The sequence below is a fragment of the Nanorana parkeri genome, unplaced genomic scaffold (genome assembly GCF_000935625.1).
Source record: "Nanorana parkeri isolate BGI_ZX_2015 unplaced genomic scaffold, ASM93562v1 scaffold316, whole genome shotgun sequence".
In the NCBI taxonomy this organism is placed as follows: Eukaryota; Metazoa; Chordata; class Amphibia; order Anura; family Dicroglossidae; genus Nanorana; species Nanorana parkeri.
The window spans coordinates 704,476-731,597 of NW_017306584.1; the positions used below are offsets into that span (position 1 = coordinate 704,476).

The 27,122-nt window shown below is 43.1% G+C and overlaps 1 protein-coding gene across 1 annotated transcript; it reads left to right on the top strand.

The window, feature by feature from the left end:
- Positions 1–5,580: 5,580 nt before the first annotated feature.
- SMIM12 (small integral membrane protein 12) lies at positions 5,581–7,974 on the top strand. The gene is made up of 2 exons (XM_018558038.1): positions 5,581–5,637; positions 7,584–7,974. Exon 2 carries the CDS (start codon positions 7,640–7,642, stop codon positions 7,913–7,915), a length of 276 nt encoding a protein of 91 aa, XP_018413540.1. The 5' UTR covers positions 5,581–5,637; positions 7,584–7,639; the 3' UTR covers positions 7,916–7,974.
- Positions 7,975–27,122: the final 19,148 nt, after the last annotated feature.

Below are 27,122 nucleotides of genomic sequence, written 5' to 3' on the forward strand. Positions count from 1 at the left end.
TTTTTAGATGACTCCAGCCTAATAGTGTGTGTCTCTGTGTTCCTGATCTAAATATGCAGCTTTTCTTGACACCACCAACTCTAAGCCCCGCCATTCCAAAATATGAAAAGCAAAATAATTTTCTTGGACCGCTTACTATGTCACCATGGTACGCTCAGATGTACTGTGAATCTGTCAGGTTTCTTAAGGCACTTCTTATTTGCGTAGTCTTGGTATCAAGCAGAGGTGGCCAAATGCTGGCCCTCCTGTTGTGGAACTACAAATTCCATGAGGCATTGCAAGATTCTCACAGGCATTCCAAGAGACAAATGCATGATGGGATTTGTGTTGTTTTACCGCAGCTGGAGGGCCAGAGTTTGTGTACCCCTGGTTTAAAATATGATTCCTCTCACTTGTTTCACAATTTTCCTTTTGGGCAGGTATAAAAAGTGCTGCAGTCATTATGATCTATTACAATAGTGACTGAGGGGAACACTAAATTATGTCAGGCTCCGTTCATAAAATAACTGTCATGGCAGACACAGGCTTCAGTGCTGGCAAGAATTAAACTTTTAGGGGTCCTTTTTACCAGTTCACTTTATCGGGATTGTGGTAGTGGAGGGGTCATAGCTAAATGTAGGTCTTAACCCCTTCATGACCCATGACGGGATAATCCCGTCACAAAGTTTGAAGGGGTTAAATAGACTTGCCGGGAGTCTTCAGTTTTGTAGTGGCAGGCTCAGCTGCCGCTAGATCGCTTCTAGTATCTGGTAACCGGGCCGCCCCGCCTTGTTTCTTGGGCTGCGCTGACCCTCCTACGGGCCCAGGACCAGCTTGCCGGGTGTCGGCAGGAAACTGGGGCGGAAAGCGGCAAACATCCATTCACCAATTTACTCCCCGTACTATGTGACCGGAGCAATGCAGATTGCATCACTTCCGGTTCCATAGCTGCCATTACTGGGCTCCTGCGATCTGCACTTCAATAGCTTATTATGAGTGTTAAGGTAATACTAGAGGTCTTTTGGACCCCCCAGTATGACCTTAAAGAGTACCTGTCACTGCTAATATGCTATCACATGGGGGCTGGTAAGCCCCTCCCCCCATGTGATCGCATATTAACCTCTTGCCGTCCGCCCGTAGTAAAAAAACGGACGGACGGCACTGCAGCAATTTTTTTCTGCTCGCGTGCGCCCCCTAGCGGGCACGCAGAAGAAAAAAAAATGATTTTTTTTTTTTTGAAGTCCCCTGCCCCAATGAGCACGCGCATCACGTAAACACGTGTCACGTGAAGTGAGGTATGAAAATGACGATCGCGCTACACATGTTTGGTATCGCCGGGCATGCCAGAGTGAGAGCAATAATTCTAGGGCCAATATTTACGCATCTCTAAACTGATGACCTGTGGGTGGCTATTAAAGCGTTGTTTATGGACTTTTTGGTGTACTGAAGTCGCAGTTTCACGGACACACAATTTTTTAACCTGGGCCTGTTGGGTATCTTATTTACTTGCTGTAACCTCATCTTATATTTTATTTAAAAAGAAAGTGTTTTTCTATAGTTTTGGGGCACTAAATTTTAACTGCACTTATCACAATTTTGGGGTTTGATAAGGAGTTACACTAATATCGTGCAACATAAAAATGTGCAACTGCCACCATATTCTATAGGGTCTCTGCTTTCAGAAAATATATAATATTTGGGCGTTTTAAGTAAAATGTGAATTATAACAATGGGTGCAAAAAAAAAAAGGCCTTTGTTCTTGGGTTAAAACCAGTTTGGCTTTTCTATTATTAATTATTGGAGCTGAAATAGGGGAGCTGTTTTTGCAGGATCACTTTTGATTTTGTGTGTGTGTGTGTGTGCGCGCTAGAGAGCTGTAATCTGTAACCTTCCTCTACCTGGGGAGATGGTGGCCTAGAACAAGTGTTTGAATTCTTGGTTAGTGACTTACTAAAATAGTGGCCTAAAGATAAGTTGGCCTGCAATTCATACCTCCTAGTATATGCACATTACCCCATGATGAGTCTCTTCAAACCCACTGCAAGTACAGAAAAACAAATGGAAAAGCATGTGAGGTATGGAAGTTGAAGAATGTGTCTGCAGTAGCTGCTGACACTATTGCAGTGTTTTAGTAGGCTGGTGAAATAAATGTTGGCATTATATTGTTAAAAAAAAAAGTATAACTTGATCCAAACTATAGACATTAGGTGGAAGCAAGCCATTCTAGTTCTACATTTAGTCCCCATGGCATCAAAGTGTTCATATTGAAGATCCACTTAGTTTCTGTGCAGAACATGGTCTTTATATAATCTCTATAGACTTCTCTACCACCTAGAACAGTGATGGCGAATGTTTTTGAGCCAAACTGCAATGCAAAAATCTATCTCAAAGTGCCAATATTGTTTGTTTGAAAAACATTCAGCATCACCGCCTTAGGCAAAATAGGGAAATGCACATATTCAAACATTTATACACTCAATAAAACTCGCACATATTAACCTGCACATTAAAAAAACATTAACACATACAGTGAGGAAAATAATGATTTGAACCCCTGCAGATTTTGTAAGTTTGCTCACTTACATAGAAATGAAAGGTCTATAACTTTTATCATAGGTGTATTTTAAATGATAGAGACAGAATATCAACCAAAAATCCAGGAAAAACACATGATACAAATGTTATAAGTTCAGTGAATAAAATAAGTATTTGATCCCCAAGCAAAACAGGACTTAGTACTATGTGGAGAAACCCTTGTTGGCAAGCACAGAGGTAAGACATTTCTTGTAGTTGGTTACCAGGTTTGCACACATCTCAGGAGGGATTTTGGTACACTCTTCTTTACAGATCTTCTCTAAATGCTTAGAGAAGGGGTCTCAAAACTCCGGCCCTCCAGCTGTGGTGAAACTACAAATCCCATGATGCATCTCTCTTCAGGAGTCATGTCTGTAGCTGTGAGAATCTTGCAATGTCTCATGGGATTTGTAGTTCCACCACAGCTGGAGGGCCGGAGGTTTGAGACCCCTGCCTTAGAGTAAAACTAAATCTGAACGGCTGCCCATTTTGTAGACTGACAGCTTGGCAAAGTCAGAATTGAGACACCTAAATGTGTGATCAGAGCTGATATACCGATTTCTGCCAGGAGGTGGCAGTGTGATTTACAGAAACACTTGCTCTTAGAAAACTAAAGTGAGAGGCTTCAGCCAATACGGAAGGTATTTGGCCAATCAAGGCTTTGCTTCTGACTACAAAGTAGCTGTTGGCTTTATATAGGTTAGGTATTGTGATAGAAGTTAGCATAGTCATATATGAAAAGGCTAATTGCCATCCCTTCACCATATATCTGAAGGAAGAAAGTTATTTTAAAAAAAAAGTGTAAATAAACTTAATTTTATTAAACCATCAATTTCAGATCACCCTGGAGCTCTTGCAATAATGTTCAGGTATCTGACTGTGGAATTCTCCCTTATTACAGCCATCTATTTGGGTTCTGAAGTCTGCAGCCGTCAAGATTTGGCAAAATGACGTAACTTCTGCATATGCACGAGTTAGTTTGTTGCAGGGCCTATAATGAAGAGATATGCAGAGCCTCTTCTGCCATAAAAAGCCATCTGTTTGCATGTTTTTAAAACTGTGAATTCAGACTAATCTTAAACCACTTAGACCAGGGGTCAGCACACGAAGTCCCATTTTTGAACATCAGACAACCGGGTGCCAGTGAACAATAGCATGCCGTAGTGTGAGGTACATTTCAATGTCTGTACTCATAGTTGTACTGCTAATAGTAAGGTAAACTCACAATTTAATGTGTTTACCTTGCAATGAGCAGCACAACTATAAGTGAAAAAAATTGAATAACTGCTGCGCACACAAAACATGTACATACTTGCACGTGCTTTAGTGTGATCCCTGTGTCTTTATTTCATGGCTCAGTTGTGCTATGTCTGGCTGTAGGATGTTGCTTTCAGCTGACCTTAGACCAGTACCAGTGCATACTTTGAACAGCAGACCTCAGAGCAGCACACATGCCCTGCAGACCTCGGACCAGCACCAACACACTGCAAATCCCAGGCCAACAGACAGACCTCAGACCCGCACCAATTCACACACTTCAGCTAGATGAGTAGTATGCAGAAGACATGTGGAACTTACACTAACATAGCAAGGTTATTCCTCCGGCTCTATCTGTTCTGACTGGGTGGTATAGTGGCAGGGAACACCAGATCCTCTTGCAGGACATGTGGTGCTTCTGTCCTGTGGGCTGAAAAGTGTACCATAGGAACCATCAGGTAGGAGCTCGGGCACACCGTTGAGGGCCTCCTCAGCATGCCTCTGCACACTAATATCCTTTAGCCATGTCAGGGAGGTGGGTTGGACACACTTCTAATTGACAGCCGGCTCGATTGCTATGAACAGGGCAGCAGCTGGAGTGATGGCTGACCTCAAACCAACCACAAAATAAAATAGAAATAAAGCCCCCCAACAATAAGGACACAACATTAAAAAAGGCATCAAAGGGTTGGATTGCCCAAAGAGCTAGCAATCAGAATGAAGAGACGATTTCTAATTTCTTTCAATGCACTTTGTTTGCTTTCCCTACAACATCTTCCAACACACTAAAGGTGCCCACACACCTTGCGACAGTCGTACTATAATCGCAGGAAACCCCGCGATCGTACGATTATCGTAAGGTGTGTGGAAGCCGTGCGACCTCTACTACTGTAAGGCCCCATTCACACTGAGCTTGCATTGAAAAGACTAGAATCGCGGCAAAATCTGATCCAAAAAGGGTCCTGCTGTAGCGAAGCACGACCCGCGACAGACAGAGCCCCATTGAGATGTATTGGAGAGCGATATCGCGCTGTAAATATCCGTGTAATCCGCGCGATAAATCACTCAGTGTGAACGGGGCCTAAGGTTGCACGACTTTTATCTTACGAACCTGTTCGAAAACCCGCCGAGAATCGTACGATTTTCGGCGGTGTGTAGCATGTTCGTAGTATAAAAGCCGGACGGGCTGGTGTGCGCATGCGCACACTGCCCGTTCGGCATTGCGGTCATCAGAAGCCCGCCCCTCAGCGGGGCGGGCTTGCGATCATCGCAAGTACGATCTGCCTATAAAACAATCTCTGGGATTAATCTGCACATAAATTTGACAGGAAGGTAAATGTCAAACCCATGGTAATGGCAAAGGGGAAACCTCACCCTCATCTTACTTCCCTCACCCTGCCTCCTTATACCAGCCTGTAACACTGACACTGCACCTATCACCCAGTAGCCATGTGCTGACACTGTTTGATCACCTAGCATCACCTCATCCAGGTCCCCTCACTCTGCACCCTCGGTCTACCAGCACCTCCATGTCACCGTGACGATGCAACCCTCCCCTGGTTACCCCGCAGCAGTGACGCTGTAATGCTGATAGGGGTTCTCCTTTAGTTTTTCCCGGAGTTCTATCGAAAGCTCCAATTCGTCGAACCCTCCAACTTACAAGTACCCGGTAGTTGGAGCTTTCGACGAGTTGGAGTTTTCGATAGAACACCGGGCTCTCAGCGCAGTACGTGTATACTCCGCCCACTTCCTTTTCTACGCCGACATCACTTCCGGGTTCCTCTAGCGGACGGGAAGTGAACGTGAGCCGTGTTCAATGTCACTTAGGTAAGCAAGGCTGAACATTACTTTACCCAGTTGAGTTATATTGTACAGAGCACTTTGTGGACATGGCCGGAGGTCACAGGACGGAAGGACAACGCTCACACTGCTGTGCCTGCTCCATAACCTGATACTTCTTTGTCCATCTGTGTCACTCTGACTGCCGCTAGACAAAACTCAGACAACACACCTGAAAATACTTTTCACATTGATTGAAAACAGAACCGTCTACTTGGTTTGGCTTTCACTTTTCTTTGTACCTTCCATGCACGTTGTTCAGTATGCTGAAACATTGTTTACTTTAGTTGGGATTCCAAGGCTGAAAACGGTTTATCCTCTATCAGCTTTGACTGCTTCCTGCTCCCCAATGCTCTTTAACCCCTTCATGACTGAGGCCCTTTTTTCCATTTTTGCACCCATGTTATATTCCACATTTAATTGTCTCAATTGTGTTTCAGCTTCTAAGGCTTCAATGACAGGGCAAAAATGTGCCAATGTATTGTCTGAATTCACAGGTAGAGGCAGATAGTTGTGGCTGCTGAGCCTGTACAAAGCAATGACCGGCTGATAGTGGCCGCATCTGTCCGTCGGTGTTCTGATGTAGTCACATGTGGTGCGGTTAGGGACAGGTGATCACTCCATATGCAATTACATCAGAACACCAGCAGACAGCTGCAGCCGTTATCAGTCTGTCATTGGTTTATACAGATTTAGCAGCCTCATCTATTCACTACTGTATCCAGCTACAGGGATCTGGTGGATTCTTGCCCCAGATGGCACATTATTGCTGTGTGAATGAAGCTTGCAGACCTGATCATCTAATCTAAGCCAGGGATCTCAGTGATTTGTTGAGAGAGAACCACGCTGTGCCATCCACCACTATTGCATCCTTAAAACTGACAGGTGTACCTTTGTATTCAAAACCCTGTGCTGCCACATTTGTGCTCCCTACAACCCCTTCAAAACTACTTGTACCAGATTTGCCCTCAGTGCCACAGTATCTAAAGAATAAGGTAAAAAAAACAGACTACTTTATTGTACAACTAGGTAGGAAATACACAGATTACAGACATACAATTAATGCCAAAGGACCACATTTGGCCACTGGGCTGACGGGTTGGGCATCAGGGCCCTATACAGCTTGCCACAGCCCCCCTTAGCTATTATACAAAAAAAATCAGAACTGAGATGCAGCATGGTCTCATCTTCTGCTGCCCTGCTCTCTGTTGCACTGGGCAGTGTTTACATTCAATGTTCTACTGACGCCTGAACTCCAATGCGAACGTGTGACAAGCCCCTTAGAGACAAAATGGGAGAGCTAAGGTGGTCTGTCATGTTTGTGGTTGGCCCAGCCATTTTAAGTGAGGGCAGAAAGGGAGTTTTCAGCCTTGTGTAGGCTCTAACTAGATCACATAGTGAAGGAACATGACAATGCTATCTATTGATAAAGAAAAAAGCAGGATAGCCCTCACTTCTGATAAAGCTGAACTCCAGTGGAGAAAAAAAGATTTACCCTCCCTACTGCAAGGTTTAGATGCTCATTTTGCTTAGGGAATGATGAATAAGGCGATAAACTTACAAAACACAAAAATTCCCCAGCCTCAGCCTGCCAGCCAGCCTGCAACCAAACAAGTAGCCCTTTCAACAAGGCGATAAACTTGCCTTATTCCTCCCTCCTGCAGACTTCCTCCTCTTCATCCCTTTGGTCCCGTGATGGATAGCACATGCTACGTATGACCTACTTATGTTGGTAACCTTTTTTGGGGGGTATGTAGCACACCCAAAGTCTACAAATATTTATTTTAAATATTTTTTAAGTTCTGATGAGCTCTTTTACATGTGATTATTATTAAAACTAACATCATTTAGACATGCCTAACAGTTTTGTTTCAAAGTGTTATAATATTGTTGTATGCTAATCTTAAACATTTCTCTCATCCTGATCACTGCAGGTTGTCTCCCAAAGCTCTCTTCCTACAACAGTAGCTTTGCAATTATCTGAGCCATTATGTGGCCTCTGTTACTAACTGTAGCAAGGACGTATGCTCCATACATTACCTTCCCATTTGCACTTGTGGTGGGAGCAGTGGGATATAATTTGGAATGGTTTATTCGTGGGACCCCACAAAAGACTATAGAAGAACAGAGCATTCTAGAGAAAAGAGAGGAAAGAGTCTTACAGGAGGCTGCAGGACGGGATCTCACTCAAGTCACCAGTTTGAAGGAGAAAATGGAATTTACACCCAAAGCTGTCCTTAATCGCAACCGACCAGAAAAAAGCTAAAAATTTGAAACTCCTGCCAACTCTTAATTGAGAATTTACCCCGATTGTAACTGAGACATGATGGAAGAACACTGTATACATCCCTTCAGCTTAGAACTATGGAGGCTGGTGGTGCATCTTTATAATCTTGGATATATATTGGACATATTTTTGCTTGATGGACTATCTAGAGGAATCCTTCCTCCTCTTTGATTTTAATTCTTTCTCCTCTGAACTTGCTTATCCCTAAAAATAATGGATGTAATGGTTTGCCTCTGTCGCTCATGCTGTGTTGAGATCAGCTTGAATAATTAGGACTCGCTGCATGACCACATGAGCAGAACATAATGTATTTTTCTCTGCCAAATAAAGATGTAATATGAAGGTGATACAAATATAAGTGATATCTTCTTTCCAAATAGAGATGTCAAGGCTGAGAGAACTCAGTTCATGTGGAACTTCAAAACTGAACTCCGGGGAGATATAATGAATGCCTATTAATTCTGTTATGTTATCATAATAAACATACCTGAAATTGATTGTTGTAATCCCTTGTACAGCAGTAGTCACACTGGAAGAGAGAGAGAGGGCCAGCTCCAGGAGCCAATTGGGCATGTACTGGCAATGAAAATGTTGATAGGAGAGAGTAGAGGAATGTACTTGTTAAAGTGTGCTACTTTTCTTTTATTGTCCACTCACAGGCCCGAGGCAGCGAGGTAACCAGTCTGTATTGGTTTAATGCAGTAGAGAACAGTCAGTTTGTCACCAACTTGCTGTGCTGTCTGGCAGTGTTGTGTAAATCTCAGGACTAGATGGGCAGAAATACGATTCCTTTGGCAGTTGCCATATATGTTTTTCACCTGTGTATTTAGCGAATTGCCTGGAATTTAAAGCTCAAACAGTGGCTTAGGAGCCACATTTAGTTCCACTATCCCTTCCATCATATTTTCTTCATGGAAGTCTTTTACAGATGCGCAGCTCTTAATGTAAACTTGGCATGAGAGAAATATTGTGTCTGCCTTTGCTGACCACCTAAACATGCTAGTTACTTTGTTGTTATGTTGACCTATTAGCTTTAAACTAGTCATACACAGTTTGAGTTTTGTCCAATTCCTGCTGAATAAGACAGAACTGGAGTCGTGGGCGACTCTTTCGGCGCCACCTGCCTTGACAAAATTTGATTAAAAAATTGACTGAGCCAGGTGGAAATTTATTGGCTGAACAGGGAATGCATCCTATAAGATGCAGTCATTGTTCGGGTATTCAGACTACCACGGGTGTCACGTCTGCTTGAATGCAATAGCTGGCACTGGAGATTCCTCCACACATGCTGTTTAGCGTGGATAGCGGATTCCATTTATTTTCTCTAATTTGGTGCACATCTCAGAATGAGAGAGAGAGCAAAAAATGTAAATAAATAAATGTCATTAAAAGTTCACTGGCAACCTCCTATTCACCATTACCTCTACCGCTAATAATAAATATGTAAGGTAGCATTTTGATCGGACCAGACCGCAGGCATAATGTGCCTTGCGATCCTGTGCGGCCTATCGCATTGCGGCCGGAGGGCATGGCTACGGTGCCATTCACTTCAAAGGCCCGCAACGCCCCCTCCTGCCTCACAAAAGAGTGAGCCAGCCGCAATGCGGTGCAGTGGGTTTCGGCCAGAATCGGGCCGGAACGCACTGCATCTGGTGTGAACCTAGCCTAACTATTAACAGAAGCTAGCTTAGAGTGGTGATTACTTTACAACACACACAGTGAACATGGGTAATAAAAGTAACCACCCTCCAGAAGGAAGGACAGTGTCCACACCTATTCGGTGATGATTTGAGTATCTACAGCTGAGTGATGCACAAATAAGATAGGTTTTTGTTAATAATGAAGGAATTGAGTTCATTTTTAAAGATTAACTGCTAAGTTTAGTGTCACTTTATGTGCCAAGGCACTCCTGTACCTTTAGCCTCATAGCTGTATATCTGCAATACATCTAAGGCACTGTGCTTCTGACTGCTAGTCTCTCTAGATGTGTGGGTGTCCCTACTGTGCTGCTCCCCGTTCTCCTTGCTGGAGAAAGCTGCATTGCAAGCATCTTCCTACCTTCCTGCTGCTTCTTGAATATTTCCAAACCAGTAATCAGGGGGGCAAATCTAACATGAGGAAACAAAACCTTGCCTCTACCAAGATGGCCATCTCCACATAGAGACACTGGGCAGAACACAACAGTTGGTAATGGAGAAAAGATTAGCTGTAGAAAGCCTATAAGCAATATCAGTAACTTGTCCTTTGCCCTCTGGGCCTTTGCTTTTTTTTGCCTTTTTTGGGGAACAGTTTCAATAGTCCAGGTCTTTAATGTTGAGGTGCACCGAAGTTAAATTTTCAAAAAAGTAACGAAACCGAAAATTAAAAAAATTAAGGCCGAAGCCGTAACCACATTTCTTTTTCTAACTTTTTCAAGTTTTTAAAAATATTTTTATTAAATATATATATATATTTTTTTACTGTTGGGGGCTTTGGGGAAATATTAGGGGTCTAAACAGACCCCTGATATTTCCCTTTTAAAATAGAAAAAGAGTGAGTGTTCCTGTTCATTCATAACCTGTGGAGATAGTATGTTTACCATGTCCACAATCATGAATGAACATGAGGTGATGTAGATCACTTCCCATTCATCCATAATTGGGGACACAGTAAACATACTCTGTCCACAATTATTTACAAACACTCAGTGATTGATGAGTGCTTGTACCTGCTCTCCATCCTGACTCTGTCACAGGAGGCTGAGCAAGCCATGTAGGGGGGAGAGCTCATCTCCTCTGACTCCTCCCCCTGCACGGCTGGCACGGCCTCCTGGGACAGCTGTCTATGCCACTCTCCTGATTTGTCACAGGAGGCTGAGCGGGGCAGTGTGGGAAGGAGAGGTCTGTGAGCGGTCGGGTGTCACAGGAGGCTGAGTGGGGCGGTGTTTAAGGAGAGCACACATGAGGCTGAGCAGGGCGGTGCGGGAGGAGAACTCAGCCTACTGTGACAGCCGGTCGCTCTCTGTCAGGGTACCCTGCACAGGCGTCCTCACACCTCATGCAGGTACCCACGCAGGATGACCAAATTAATATGCCCACACAGGATAGGGTTCTATGCACAGTTTATTTGCTACACAACAACAAAACTACAACCCCCTCAACTCCCCACAGGTTTAGCAGTGACGTAATAAACCCACCGTTGGGACAAACACACACCTACAGCCAGGGGGAAGCAACAAGGAGGGGTAACAGGCCTGCAGATATATGGCAGGCCTCAGGATAAAAGAGTGGTCAGGTACAAGCCGGGTCGTTAACAGGAGGGCAGCAGCACGGTACAGGAACAGGATCCAGGAGAGTGGTCGGGTAACAAGCCGGGTCGGTGACAGGTCTGCAGATAGGAAGCAGGGTTTCAGGTTTATGGGAATCAGTCAAGGGCAGGCAACACAAATTCTGAGCCAGCTTCCTGACTGCAGGTAGGGCCTAAATACCCTCCCAGGAAGCACCAGGTGATGGGATGATCAGTCACAGCTGGGGCACACCCGCAGGTGAGTACCGGAGCTGCTGGTTCCTTACAGTCCCTGGCTGCTGGAGACACCCGCAGGCGAGCACAGGAACTGCAGGACCTGGCTCCAGTACCACCTGGGGGTGCTCTGGATCCGGACACTCACAGAGCTCTCCTCCCTGCACCGCTTGGCCTCCTGTGACAGTTTCTCTCCTCCCCGCTGGATGCTGCGCTGTGTCAGAGGAGAGAGAGCAATGCCCAGCGGGGAGGGGAGAAACCGGGGATGCACCACTATTTCGGCCGAAAGATGGCACTTTCGGCATTTTGCCAAAAGTGCAATTTTCGGATTAAGAGTACATTCAGGAGAATGTGCAATCAGTCATAACTTAGAGGACTATTAGCCATATCTTTGATATGACAACAAATACACCTTTAGAAATGTTTAGTACTGACAATCTACAAATACATACTTCTAGACCAGGGGTGCCCATTGGGTCGATAGCGATCTACCAGTCAATCGCAAAACTAACACTGGTACATCGTGATCGGCTCTGTCCTGTCCTCCCGACAGGGCTGTAGCGAGGCACTCGGGCGCAGGTGCGAGGGGGGGAACATCCAGGGCTCAGCCACAGGATCTGACAGCAGGTGGCTCTCTCTCTCCTCACCGCTCGGCCATGCTGCTGTGACAGCGGCTCCCTCCTCCGCCCCCCTCCCCCCCCGCCAGCTTCAGCGATTCCTTCACTTCTCCTCGGATCCCCACTGCATACAGGCAGGGGAGAGCAGCGGGCATCCAGAGGAAAAGCTGAAGGCTGAGCTATGTGCTTGGCAGAGCGGCGGAGGATCGGTACATACCGATCCTCTGTGCAGAGCAAACGCTGGAGCAATCAACTGATCGCTCCAGTGTTTGTAAATAACTGGGGACACATAGTACAATGTATCCCCAGTTGCGAATGAACAGGAAGTGCTTTACATCACTTCCTGTTTATTCATGAATTTCTCAATGGGGAGTAGCACTCTGTACAGAGGATTCTCCCCATTCAGAAACTGGATGATAGTAAATATTTTCTGAATGAATGGCAAGCCTCTGTACTGTCCATTCATTTAGAACAGATGCTGCAGAAAAAGAGATTGAGGACTTTGTGTCCTCAATTTCTTTTTCTAGTTTAAAAGGTAAATATCAGGGGGCTGTTTAGACCCCTAATATTTCCCCGAAGCCCCCCCAACAGTCAAAAAAAATAAATAATAAAAAATAAATAAAAAATATAAAAACACATCCTGGAGGCAGGGCGCTAGGTGACATCACATGCAACCTCTCCCTGTGTGCAACATCAGCCACATTCGTCCACACGAGCACCGCGTTAGGAAAGGATGCCGGCGCACGAGAGGAGACCTGGGAAGCTGCTGCAGTGGAGGTAAGAGAAAACAGACAGGGGAGAGACAGCAGAGAAATTGAGAGAAGAGACAGCAGATAGAAACAGGGAGAGAGCGAGGAAAGAGAGAACAGACAGACACGAGAGAGGGCCAGTTTACACCACAAAGTCTGCGTTCCAGAGTGTTCGGCCTCTAGAACCCACAGGAATGCAAGCCGGCTGGCTCCCTGCGTTCTGGGGCGGGAGGGGACTTGGGGTTATATTGAAGTCAATGGCACCACAGCCACACACACCCCTCCGCCCACAGTGTGATCGCCCGCACCCGGAACGCAGGCACGTTAGTGCCTGCGTTCCAGTCCAGTGTAATCTGCAAAAATAGTGCTTGCGGCATTTTTGCAGATCGCACTGGACTGGAAACAGGGACATATGTGCCTGCGTTCCGGGTGTGGGTGATCGCACTGCGGCCGGGGGACATGGCTGAGGTGCCATTTACTTCAATGCACTGCCACGCCCCCTCCCGCCCCTGAATGCAGGCAGGTGTTTTTTCATTGGTAGATCTCATTGAGCTTGTCATTCGAAAAGTAGATCTCCAGACGAAAAATTGTGGGCGTCCCTGTTCTAGATAATTGCCGGCTTTTTATTCTTTGCATACCTTATTTTTCTTTTTTCGCCCCCATTCTTTTCACAGTGGCCATTTTTACTAAGGCAGATTATGATATCTCCCTTTACTTCCTGGATCTCTGGCACATGTGACTAGGACATGTGGCCATACATTTCATCTCGGGAGGAAAATGCCTTTCTCTGAGATCTCGTGAGATTACAGATGAGATTTCCCAGCAATGCTCTGCTGATGTAACCTTCCCCGGATTCAACGCTTGGGTAAATTACATGACTAATGCTTAAAGGAGAACTATGGGGTCAGGGCTTTTCCCCATAGTTCTCCTTAGGGTAACGGGAGGACACAAACTAGCGTCCTCCCGTCAACTAACAAATTAATGTAGGATGATTGATGCAGAGTGAAAGGGGGTAAAGGTTCACTTTAAAGCTCAACCACAGGTATAAATATTTATGTATATTTACATTGGTCCAGCTTGGCCCAATGTAAATATACATATTTTATACCTGGTGGGGCCACAGGGATCCTATAAAACACTATAGTAGACAACACTATGACAGAGCTACACAGCAATCACCTGGGTCCTGTACTGCCACTGTACTGAGCGATTTCCCCTCTGCTTTGAAAGCAACAAGGGTTGTGATACCACTTCCCCTCATCTAATCAGAGAATGCCTTGTATTCATTGATAAAAATACTTGGCGTTCTCTGAATGGCCACTGTACAGAGCGAGCAACCCTCTGATAGCAAACTGGGAATTTAAAGGTTCTTATAAATGGCAAATTGATCCATTTTAGGCTTTGTGCTACACAAACAATAGCAGCAATCTCCTAAATATGATGAAATGTATAGAAATCACACTATTGTCTGAATTACATGTGTATTGAATATATGCTGTAGCTCCCTAGTGTGATGTGTTTGACCTCGACTTCTTCTGCTCTGAGTTCAGAATAATGAGGAAACACTTGCTGCCTTCATCTGATAAGGTCTTTAATGGGATTCTAGAGGAAACTACTAACTGGTGACTCCATAATCTATTGTTACTGCATGCTTGAAGACTAAACACGGTTCTGTATGCAACCAAACACATCAACATTAAGAATTGGCTGAAACAGACATGTACGGTTTGCCCAAAATAATCTAAAACAACTGGCCACAGTCTGCTGTTATTGATTTACAGTGTTTAGAACATTTTGAAATTTAGAAATAAGTAAACTGGTAAGAGTTGTTGGTAAATTTTTGTTTAAAAAGCTGTATTGGTAATTGTCTGTAATAGGAATAGATGTGTGAATGCGCCCTGTCTACATCTTACTACAGTATACACAAATGTCCAGTAGGTCCAGAGCACTTTTTCTTTCACTGACCACAGAGCACATTCTTTCTTTCAATAATAATGGACTGTAGATTATTCTTCCACAGACCACAGACCCTGGCGCATTCTTCCACTGACTACTCACACTCCAGAACTCTTTTTCCCATTGACCACTGATGCTTGAACATTCTTCCACTGGCCACTGACATCAGGGCATTCCTTCTCCTGTTGACCATCAACAACGTGGCATTATTTTTCTTATTGATAACCAATGCATGGACATTCTTTCCACTGGCCAGTGACAAGGGGATATTCTTTCTCCCACTGACCTCTGACACCAGGGCATTCCTCTCCAACTGACTACAGGGCGTGCTTTTTCCCCGCTAACCACCAATTCTGCTGCATAGTTTCAGTGACCACCGACACTGGGGCAGTCTTTCTGCCACTGAACACAGACGCTTGTGCACTCTTTCACTTATCACCAACACGGATGCTTTGTTCCTCCCACTGACCACCAAAACTGGGCATTCTTCATCTCACTGGACACCAATGCTAGGACATTACTCCTCCCACTGGCCACTGATTCTAGTACATATTCTGAGCTCTTAGCTTTTATACAGGAAAAACACCTATATCTTGCATTTTAAAAGAGAACAATGGGGTAACCTTTTTATCCCATAGTTCTCTTAAGGGTCACTGGAGGACATATACTAACCTGGGTTGATCTGTCGAGATCAACCCAGCTGGCTGATTGACAGTGGGCTCTACCTATCTAGAGGCAGAGCCAGCTGTACCCTCCCCCGTCTGTCCCTCCAGTTAGCGCTGGAGGATCGGAGAGGGGAATCCCTGTGGGGAGTGGTGCCTGATGACAGTCACGGCTCTCTGCAGGGAGATGATCAAGAAGTGAGGAAGTGACGGTATGTGTTAGCTCACTTCCCGATCCATAGAGCCGATGTGTGACAGTTTTATTGTCACACGTGGGCTCTAACTATGAGGATAGTTCTCCTTTAAGCATACTACGAGAATACAATAGATTATTGGGCAAACCTTGATTGGTTCTTATAAGGGGACAAGGCTGCTCTAATTAATTCATTTTAATTGGATTTAGAATGAAGCTTTAATTAGGATTGTTAGCTCAATGACTGGTACACCGAAAAAAAGCAGATTGTGTACAACATGTCTCCAGCGTACTATATATATAGAAAATGGGCAGATCAAATACTGCAGTACGTTAAGTGAAACTGGAAAGTCCCTGAAATCAAGCCAGGAATCTTGCAACATGAAAAAATGTAAAGAGTTAGCAATTGTATAAAGAAGGAAAAATGCTACACACATAAATAAAAATAGACCAGCAAAAGTACTAGGGCTCCTCTCAACGTGACAGGCCTCTTTTAACTTTAATGCTGATCTCCAGACAAACAGCAAAATACACACATAAAGTACATATAAGGGAGCTGTATTACCTGCCAAAGAATTTGTATTTCTGTTTATCCAGTTCTGGAATCTACATAGCTATGCCATACAGCACACACAGCCCTGACTTGACAGTGAAAGGAGAAGCAGCAGACTACTGAGCTCATCTGCCTGTTAGTCTGCTCTTCTATCAGCATGTTCCTTGTTAGCACATGGACCCTGCAGAACAGCTGACTGACTTCTTATGAAATACTGTACATTGGATAATGACATCAAGACTAAAGGAAAAAGAAAGAAGAGGAAGGAAGAAAGCTTTTCTATATCTTTATATTCCTAGGCCCATTGGTGGTATTCCCACACATTCTACAGCATTATGCAGTTAAGTTTTGTATATAAATCCACGGTGACACATAATTGGCCAGACATGTCTCCATGGGTTTTGACTTCCTCTGGATTCATGGAACAATGGTTTCTAAAACACACCTAAGGGAGTTTCACTAAGTAGAGGGACTCTACTTTCATAGAGGGAAATAAACATAAAATCCATAGTGCTCCGCCACGTAGAATGGAGTTCAAGTGATGTTACGGCGAGTGAAACAGGAAGAGATATGAGAGTGTTGAACGCTTAGTACAGATTGATGTTTGCAGCTCGTTCATTCTCTAATTTATCCTATACTGAGTGTGTCGGTTCATTGCACACATTTACATGTGAGTGTTTTTGGTCTTTTAATAAATAATGTTTTAAACTATGGAGAACTATAGTTTTTATGTTTATGTTCCCCTCTGTGAGAGTATACACTGACCATTGGATAGAACAGAAGATAAAGACACCATCCTAGTATTTTTGTCCTGAAGAAGGGAAACGAGCTTAATGAGACCTAAAGTAGACATTAGGTCTTTGAGGTGAGATGCGTGTGTTAAAAGGGTGATAGGATTCACCAGGGGTCCTCTTTGTACTACATACATTGAACAAGGCATGTGGATTTACACATGTGTGAGAAGCTTTGGTTCACTGGATTTGAATCATCTTGTTATTATACTCTGTATATATATTTACGTTGAAGAGACAAATATTTATGGACTTGTTGTTATTTGATGATTACGTAGATTGATTTATGGTTTTAGATAATATTTATAAGCACTACACTGGTTTATCTTTTAATATCACATTGGCATGCTAAATAGGAGAAAGAGGAGCCACACACATCTAACATTTACAATTCTAACGTTGACTATGTCTTTCTGGATTTGCATGTTTGTTTAAGATCAGTTACTCAAGAAAATACTGATGCCAGTTATAGCCAGACAGCTAGCTATAAATAAAGTAGCAGTAATCAAGCAGTACCCCCGCTGTCCCTTTTCTGGAAAGTGTCAATGAAAATTTCAGACCCCAGACCACCAGAATAACCATCTTTCTGGTACATATAGAATAGCCCGGAGTATAGAAGGGGTTTGCCCAGAGTCCTGCAACCTCTCAATGGGCATGCAAGTAGTTCCAAAAGTCCTGTACCTACTTTTCCTGCTACCCGTCTAAGGGAACGCTCAAAGCAATAGATGTGCACTGTCTACATGCTTGCTGTGCTTGTTTTTTTAAGCACTTCCCATGACCAACCGACAATAACTCCTGGTGGCTCCCTGCCAAAACCTACTTATGCCTGGGCCCCTTTCCCAAAGTAGCCCACTACCTGCAGGGGCAAGGAAAACCTTTTTTTTTGCTCTACTTCTTTTTTGGGTCATAAGAGTACATTCACTATTGTACTCCTGTGACCCAAAGTCAGCATATAGCAGGCTACTGACAGCGCAGAGCCGCCCTGCAGCCAGGAAGGATCCAAACAATATTGTCAGGATCCACCCGGCTGCCTGATTGGCAGCTGCAGACATCCCAACTCCTCCGGATGTTCCAGGAGTCTCCTGCTATTAGATAGTGGCTCCCGGCCGCCCGGGAGATAAACATTTTCTCCTGGAAAAAGTTTACTCTGCTCTATCTAGCAGAGTAAATCTTTCCTTGCGATCTGTTTTTTTTTTCCCCCCTGACATCGGGGCCGCCGTCGGTCAGAGAAAAAAAAACCAGCATAGAAATGCATAGCTAGATTTCTATTGCCTATTTCATTTTGCAATAGCAGATTAGCTATTGCACCCGCCCACTGCTGCTGTCAATCAACAAAGGTGGACCTAAAGTTCTCCATCAGGTCCTCCTCCAATGATTGAAAGCAGCAGAGGGCGGGTGCAATAGCCATCTTGCTATTGGATATTGCAAATTGAAAAGCACTCCCTGAAAATTCCATTGAGCACTTGTGGAATCAGAGAGGGGAGGCGGAATGCGGGGAGCACTGACTGATAGTAACTGCTCTCTGCAGGGAGGAGACCATGAGCAGAGTGATCAGCTGTCACACAATTGCTCAGTTCTTGATCTATAGAGCCGGCATGTGACAGTTGCAGTGTCACACGCAGGCTCTAAGTATTGGGAAGAGTATATTTTACTTTCCCAATAGTTCTCCTTTAACTCCTAGTTACTCCTAAAGTCATAACAACGTTTTCTCTAGGGATGGTGACATCTAGTGGGCAAATAGGGGAACTACAGCAGGACTCCTGTGCCCCTAACCCTACATGACTAAACGAATATACAGTATTTTGAAGTGCAAACGTTTAGAAACACTTAGATCTCTTCCTCAGGTATGTGAAAACTTGCACCTCAAAATATGCTCATCTGTTAATGGTGTGTGGAGCCTGCAATATATGCATTGCAACTCAGTGTTTCTATATTGCTGACATTCCTTAAATAGACCCATACCAGACACATCACTGCTTCCTCTTGTGTTACAAGTGTGTCCTCTTGGGCTGTAGAAGAAATGTATTTGGAATTATCACAATGTACATTTTGCAGAAGCATTTTTATTAATAAGGCAGTGTGCAGTAACCATAACTGGGAACTTACTGGAATCGGAACTAGTATATACAGTATACTATGTGACAGTGTGTAACAATTTAGCATGTAATTTGGCGACAGTTTTTTCCAAGGTTTCTGGAATATAGTTGGGAGCTTGGAACCTGGAGATTTCAAAGAGTCTTGCAAGGGATGAAGGGATGAAAATCCTGGGTCCGAGTGTTGCCAATTACCGGAATAGGCCAATCAAATGGCTGGAGACAGCCCTATTAATGAGGACTGGACCAGAGTTCAGCGGTTGGTAGCGTGTGGTGGAGCCACATGGGAGTCAAGATGGATGGTGTGTGTGCTAGAACCACACGGGGAACAGCCAGGGAGGCTGAGAGAGCCAGTGACACACGAGATGTGTGTTGGAGACACATGGGAGTTGTGAAGCCACAGGAGTCACACGAGAGGTGTGGAGTGGCTGAAATCACGCAGGTGTGTGGAAAGCTCTTCTGGAGTTCTAAAGTGCACTGAATATTACTGAGAACTGTTTTACTGTGGGGAAGTACCCCGAAAGCACTGGTATTGGGACACTTCATCTATAAGACAAGCTTGAGTGGGCAAGACTGTTTAACTTACTTTGCTAAAAGACAAGCAGACTTTATGTTTATCTACGCTGATAAGAAGCTATTTTCTGTTTGTGGAAGTGTAAAAAAACTGTCCTTTTTATGTCAATTGGCTTGAGAGTGGTCACAAAGTGTTAACCATATGTACTTATTTCTTCCAACATATCACAAGTGGTGGATAATGTGGGCAGACTGTGCTAGCTCTTGCAAAAGCAGTTGTGGATGCAGAAAAACCTGACATTTAAAGGGACAGTGGATCTGGTACATGTTGTAGGCAAAGATGGGAGCCCCTGCAAAAGATGTTCTTATGAACTGTATGCTGAAGGTGAAATGAGCTTAGGACTTATTGCACATGATTCTTCTGTTGATAGGAAGTAAAACGGATCTACACTTCCTCTATTATCTCCCCCCAGGGGAGAAAGAAGTGATATTAGAATTACATCACTTGCTCTTAGATAAAGTAGTATGGAAATGGTTTACAATATGTAGAACAATAAGGATAGGATTAACAAATACATTCTTTGGCAGAGCTCACTGGTGGTGTGGATACTGAGTAATGAGATGTGTGTGCTATAGATTGTGGGGAATGAGCGGTGTGGGGCAGTGACGTGCGGTGCCTTCCATGCTGTGTGAGGCATCCCCCAGCCCCACCCCAGCAGGCCCCACCCCCAGCCCACCGAAGCTCCACCCCATCCTGCCGAAGCCCCGCCCCCAACTCAGTAACCAAGCTATGTGTGGAGGAGGAAGGGCGGAGACAGGAAGGAGTCTCCCTCTCCCTTACTTGCTCGTCACTTGCGAGGCATTTTTTTTTTTAATTGGACAGCTTGGACCAATGGCCCTTTGCCATCTGACCACATGTCCCTAGTGTGGGGTGGAGTGTAGGTCTTATTGGTGGGATAACACTTTGGCTGATTCAGAAGAGCTGTTTTATATTAGCCAAGATGACATGTCCCTATACCTTCATACTTGAACCAGATGACCAACAGGTTCCTAATTCTTTTCATGGCATAAAACAGAGCTAACATTCTGACCCCCATCCCCTTCCCAACTTTCTTAATGTAGTGTTAAACTCTTAAACATTTTTCAATAATGAATCCAGGTCAAACAAACAAATAAATATTGCCCAGCAAAGTATTATTTATTATTTGTTACTTTAAGGACTTATATCATTATTTTTCCAAACAGCTGGCTCCAACTTTTGCAGCTCTGCTTCTCTAAACTTCCTTTCAAGAAAGATCACAAGATCACAACGGGCAGCACAGTCCCCAGCAGTTGTCCATCCAGCCTGGAGAAGGGAAAAGGAGAGGGGAGCAGGAGAGTGGCTTGTCTTGTTGTGCCTGTGTATGTGGAGATACACACAGCTTACTAGCACACAAAGGGGTGGCTCCATAGGATGCTGCAAGGCAAAGGAGCCACCCTAAAACAGGATATCAGGGCCAGTGCTTAGGGGCCAGCTGATTCTGCAAGAAATGGAAACTTATAAACATCAATCCTGTGTGGTAGTGTAGTGCAGATTTTGTAGAGCCATGGGGTGAGGATGGCATGGATTACATCGGAAGGCCTTACGTCTTGATCCTCCCTTACCCTCCTACTCTCAACTCCACACTACCATCTCACCCTTTCCAATCTCGCACTCCCTTACCCATTCCTATCCTGCTACCCCTCACTCTACCCTTACTGTACGGCCTCTTTCCTGCCCACCTTAAGAACTCCAAGAATCCCAGTCTGACTTTTTAACTTAGACTTCTACATCCCAGATCAACAACAGGAGAGAGACCAATTATCCTCCCCATCGCACTTTGACAGCAGCAGCCTGGAGCTTTCTTTTTTCTTTCACTAACACTGTGCCTAGTCCTTTTCTGCTCCCTCCTTCCCCTATACCCCTCCTCCACCTCTTATCAGTAGGCATTATGATTTGCATTTGTAATTGGAATATATTGCCTGTGCCTCTGTACTGTTTAACCCTTCTGTTTTTAATTTGTTACAAAAATTCTTCATTAAAAATTACCTGACAGAAAAGATGTACACTAGCCAAACACAGCTAGATTTTCTCTTGTTTGGCCTGTAACAGTGCCTTATATACCCTCTCCCTCTGCTCAGATTTGTGGGAAGAAGAACAATTTGGCAACATAAAGTGAGTGTTTGACAGACCATCAGCATTCCCATGCTGGGTCCCTGGCCTGTGTTCTACATAAAAAAGTCTTGCAGAGCATTAACTTCAGACACATTTTCATAACTGGATATCTTTTCAGATCTGAAAATGGCTTTCGACCCATGGTCCCCATCCAACCTGACTGAGCTTGAGAGGATTTGCCAAGAAGAATGGCATAAAATCTATGTGCAAAGCTTGTTGAGTCATCCCCAAAAATATTTGAGGCTGTAATTGCTGTGCTTGTCCTGAGTCCAGTGCGTTACTAAGTCCTCAGACAAGTGCATTACTAAGTTCTGAGTACAGTGCATCACTAAGTCCAAAGTCCAGTGCGTTACTAAGTCCTGAGTCCAGTGCATTACTAAGTCTAGAGTCCAGTGCATTACTAAGTCTAGAGTCCAGTGCGTTACTAAGTCCTGGGTCCAATGCGTTACTAAGTCCTGAGTCCAATGCATTAAACCCATTAGGGAGGCTGATTAGGAAAATTAAACTGTGAGGTTTCCAGTATAGAAGGGCTGTTAGACCTCAGGATTGTCTATTCACAGATCCCCGTCTGTGCAGTGAGAAGCATTTGCTTATCTATCTTAGCAGTGTAGATTTAATGGCCTCTGAACCTCTATTACAGACTGAAATTAATCCCGCATGTCTAATGCCTTCACAAATTCCAGAGTTTCACCTCTGTTAATACCTTATAAGAGGGTTGAGGTTTGTGGTTCTACGAAAATGTTTAATGAAGCTAGAGTTTAAAGAGGTTTGTATGGGGGTTGAAGAGTAAGTGTGTGCAAGAGCATTCATTATTTTATCATAATATAAAATATCATTATGGTTATTATTATTAGTGCTACTATAAATTTTACCCCCAGCACCGCTTCCTAATATTGTACTGATTATGCTGATTGCCCTGCTGCCTGTCCTTGATACATACTTCATGTTAATATCAATGACCCATATTGTCACAGTTGACACCGCAAGCCGCTGTGAGGGTTAGCCAGGGGGCCCCATCATTTGTATTTATGCCGCTGATATATAGTATAATGCTTGAAATATCTGATCATCATTTGATTGGAAAGATACATCTGCACATGGTAGGTGCTGATGGCCTCTAGGGTTGAAACTTTCTAAGAGCCCAGGTAGACTGTAGTTAGGAGTTGAAGTTACCTGATATCAGCTGTGGTAGATGGTAATAAACAGGGCTCACAATGGTGAGCTGAGACATTACTTGGCATGCAGAAGCAGGAAATCCATTTCTGTTAAAGGGGGTAGAGAGGGGTAAATAGGGATAGGAAGAGAAAGTGAGAGGCAAAAGAGGCAAGAGAGAGAAGAATAGGAGGGGTCCTAGGAAGTACCTGGTTAGGCATTTGCGAGAGGATTTAAACAGTGGGGTGGACTCCAAGATGTGCAGGGGTCCGAGACCTGTGGATGGGAAGGGGATTCAAATGCCCTCCCCCATGTCTGCTGCCCCATAGAGCTAGTAGATCTGTGGACTCAAAGTTAACCAGTTGACATCCGCGGTGTTAAACCCCCTTCCCATCCAGGCCATTTTTCAGTATTCAGCGCTGCGGTACTTTAACTGACATTTATTCCGTCATGCAGCGCTGTACTGAAATGAATTTTATACCCTTTTTTGGGGACAGATAGAGCTTTCTTTTGGTGGTATTTATTCACCACTGGGGGTTTAATTTTTTTACTATATTAAGGAAAAATTACCGAAATTTAAAAAAAAAAAACAAAACATTTATTGTTGGGTTTTGTCATAAATTAAGGTGGCCAAATATGGAACAATTACTGGTCTTAATCAATAAAAAGTAATTTTTCTTACGTACATATTGAGTGCAGTCAAATAAAGCACGGAAACATTCTTTGCTTAGGATTTAACTGGCTCAAACTGAGCTGCTAACACTCCAGGTGCCTTTTTAACCGCTATTGATTATTCATTCATTATAAACAGAAGTAACCCATACCAACCAATCATTTTCTATCTTGGATTGGTCTGACTTCAACAAAGGGAATTTTTATTGGCTGTTATGGGTTGCTGCACTCAATTTGTACTTAAGAAACAGAACCCTTAATTGAGTAAGACCAGTAATTGTTCCATGTTTGGCCACTTTAACATATGACAAAATCCAACAATAAATGTTTTGTTTAATAATGCTTGTGTAGGACATTCGTTACCCAAGTATACATGTCCCTTGAGCCTCCCATTGTGCAGCATGCCGGATTGGCATGTCTGAAGTTCACAAATAAGGAGTTTTTAATTAGAACATAAAAGACCTACAAATGCTGGCATTGTAAGCGAAAAACAAAACATGGGGACTTGTACGGAAATAAAGTTTCTTGTTATTGTTGCAAATACAATTAACAGCAGAGAGAATGGGTGCAGCTTACTGTAGCAGAATGAGGCAGCTTCCTTGGTATATGGGAAGCCAGCCCTTGGAAAGATATACTGTGAATGCGAGCAGCTGATTAGCAATGCTATTCTAAGGAGGGTTTGCTTATCATTATGTCTGTTCTCCGAGGTCTTGACTTATTCTTGTAAGGGCACAGGAAGTTGCTTGTTGGGGATGTAAAGAGAGGTACTTGGTGGGGAAGTGTTCTTAATAATAAATAATTCAATAAGAAATTGGGTTAAAAGGAAATGTCATAAAATGGAGCATTGTGTTCTTGTTGAAAAAGAACAGCATAGAATGGTAAAGTGAGAGTAAGCATTCATCAGTTTTCAGCCTCCATCCTCTTCCTCCCAGTATGGTAATCTAATAACTGACATCACTATTTGCACAAGCATGTCTCAGGCAGTTTTCTCACACTCTGTTCATCTTAAAAGAACTGGTCAATTATTATTTCTTATGCACTCACTCTATTGCATACATAATTTCACAATTATCTTGTGTAATCTAATGATACGACTATGCCTTTGCCTCAAATGTAGTTTGCTTTAATTTGTATGGACCTGCAAGTTCAGGGATTCCCCAGATCCAAAGGGTGAATTCTCCTGGTGTGACCTATAGTACAACTGGGCAGCTGGGGAGACATATGCTCATTTCTGCTTAGTCACTTGATGATTTTGAGGTGTTTATGTTATACATAGATATATCTATATAGATATAGATATATCTATATCTATATAGATATATCTATATATAATTTAAACTAAATGATGCCATATTTGTTAGCCATTTTAGTTAATAATTAGAGAGTTGTGGATAGAAAACAAACTCTAAAGAAGCTCCACCTGGCACATATTCATTATGTTTAATAAGTGTCTTCAATTAGCAATGCAAAAGAAAATAAGCAAAAAAATATTTTCAGATTATCCAGAGAGTATGTAGAATAAGCTTGCCTAAAAGATAGGGTAAATACATTCTACAATGATACACAATGAATTAGCAAAATAAATGCATTCATGTGTACACTATAAAAAAGCAAAGATGTGACACATTTTAAATACAGCCTTAGCTGCCCAACCAATGCCTTCTTTTTCACAACGGGTTATTCAGTTCTTAGTTCTCAGTTTTTAACATCCATAATTTAACAACAGTATCATATAGATACTTTAGACTAAATGATACTTTAGACTTTCCCTAAAATCCATATAAACATATATCCTTCAGTCATCCCTCTTTCCTTGCCATATCTCTATCTGTCCTGCCAAGTCTGGACATCAGGGAAAAGTTATATTTCCTCCCTCCATTTCTTAATCAATATTATACCCATCTTATCCAATCACTAACCCCACTATACATCTGATGGTCCCAAAGTGTTATGCTTCAGCTGTCTTTATGTCTACAGTGTATTAAATCCCTTTCTCCCTACTCCCCCCTCCCCTCCCCCCTCTCTATTCCCTATATGTTTAGTGAACTAGTCAATAACTGTGTCAACTGTCAATTTTACATTGTGAAACTGTTCAAATCAATTTACATTTACAAATATAAGTTATTTACTATCTCGTGTTAATTTATAGTGCTTTATTATTATGTATTGTTATTATTGTGTTCCTTCTTCCCTTTAAATTAGTGTTATTTGGTGCTTTTTACCTATAATGAACCACTACTTAGTGTTAATATTCTTATACGTGACCGTTAATTCTATTTTCCCATACCCTTCTAACAACTTATCTATTCAATATTTTCCTCTTTTCTTTAGTGTTCTCTCTAACTCTAACCCTTTCCCTTTCTCCTTCCTCCTCTTCCCATCCTATAGCCAATCTGTGTTGTGCCCCATAGCGATCTCTACATCCTTCCCTCCCCCCTCTCCTTTTCCCCTTTTGTCCATTTCTGTCTGGATAGAGATATAGCAATAAATTACCTCACAATCCCACTACTTAAGACATTCCACCATAACCCCCCCTCCCCCAAATTGTACCCCCAAGGCTCTATAATTCATATGTTTTAACTTTCCTACGTTCTTGTCAATGGCTTTTCCTTCCTTTTCTTATTCCATTTATATTTCCTCCCATTCAACAGTACCATATTACATTCCCTGTTAATCCTGAGTCCAATGTTTAACATACACAAGAGCAGTATACATCTGATTCTTTAAATTCCAGCCACTTTCCCCATTTCTGAAAGAATAACTCGTATTTATCTTGCTTCATCTTCACCAATTCTTCCATCAACCTGATTGAGTCTAGTTTGGCAAACCACTCAGAGATAGAAGGAATTTTAGTTGTGCCCCAATACCTTGGGATCAAGGATTTGGCCGCATTTAACATATGGGGTCTTAAAGATTTTGTGTATATCTTAACCGATTCTGTTGTAAGATGAAATAGGTACACCCAGGGATCTATGGGTAGCTGTACATCACATATTTGCCTGATGGTGTTCCTCACCATTCCCCAGTACTGTCTTATCTTAGGACAATCCCACCATATATGTGCAAAAGTTCCCTCCGCCCCACATGCCCGCCAAAAACACGATTCATTTATATTATGTATCCTGTGCAATTTTCGCGGAACCTGATACCACCGTGTTAACAATTTGTAATTTGTCTCCATGGTTTTTACATCTATGGTTGTGGCCGTAACTAATCTTAATATTTTCCGTTGCTCCTCTTGTGTAAGTGTGTGCATAAATTCCCTTTCCCATTTATTCAAATATGCAGGTACTGTTGCGTTTTCCTTTGAAAGAATTGCTTTATAAAAAAGTAAAAGACAATGTTGCGGTGCCTGTTTAATTCCTAATATGGACTCAAACTCTTTTAGTTCACTTCCTATTCTCAGGGGTTTAGGTAAAGTTTGGATACAATGCTGTAGTTGTTGGTATCTCCACCAATCTAAAGGGTATGCTCCCCATTGCTCTCTCAACTCCCGAAGAGACCTTATTGCAGTTCCTAACATGATGTCTTTTACTTTTAGAT

Coding starts and splice junctions, on each gene's coding strand:
- SMIM12 (XM_018558038.1), top strand. CDS start 7,640: ATGTGGCCTCTGTTACTAACTGTAGCAAGGACGTATGCTCCATACATT.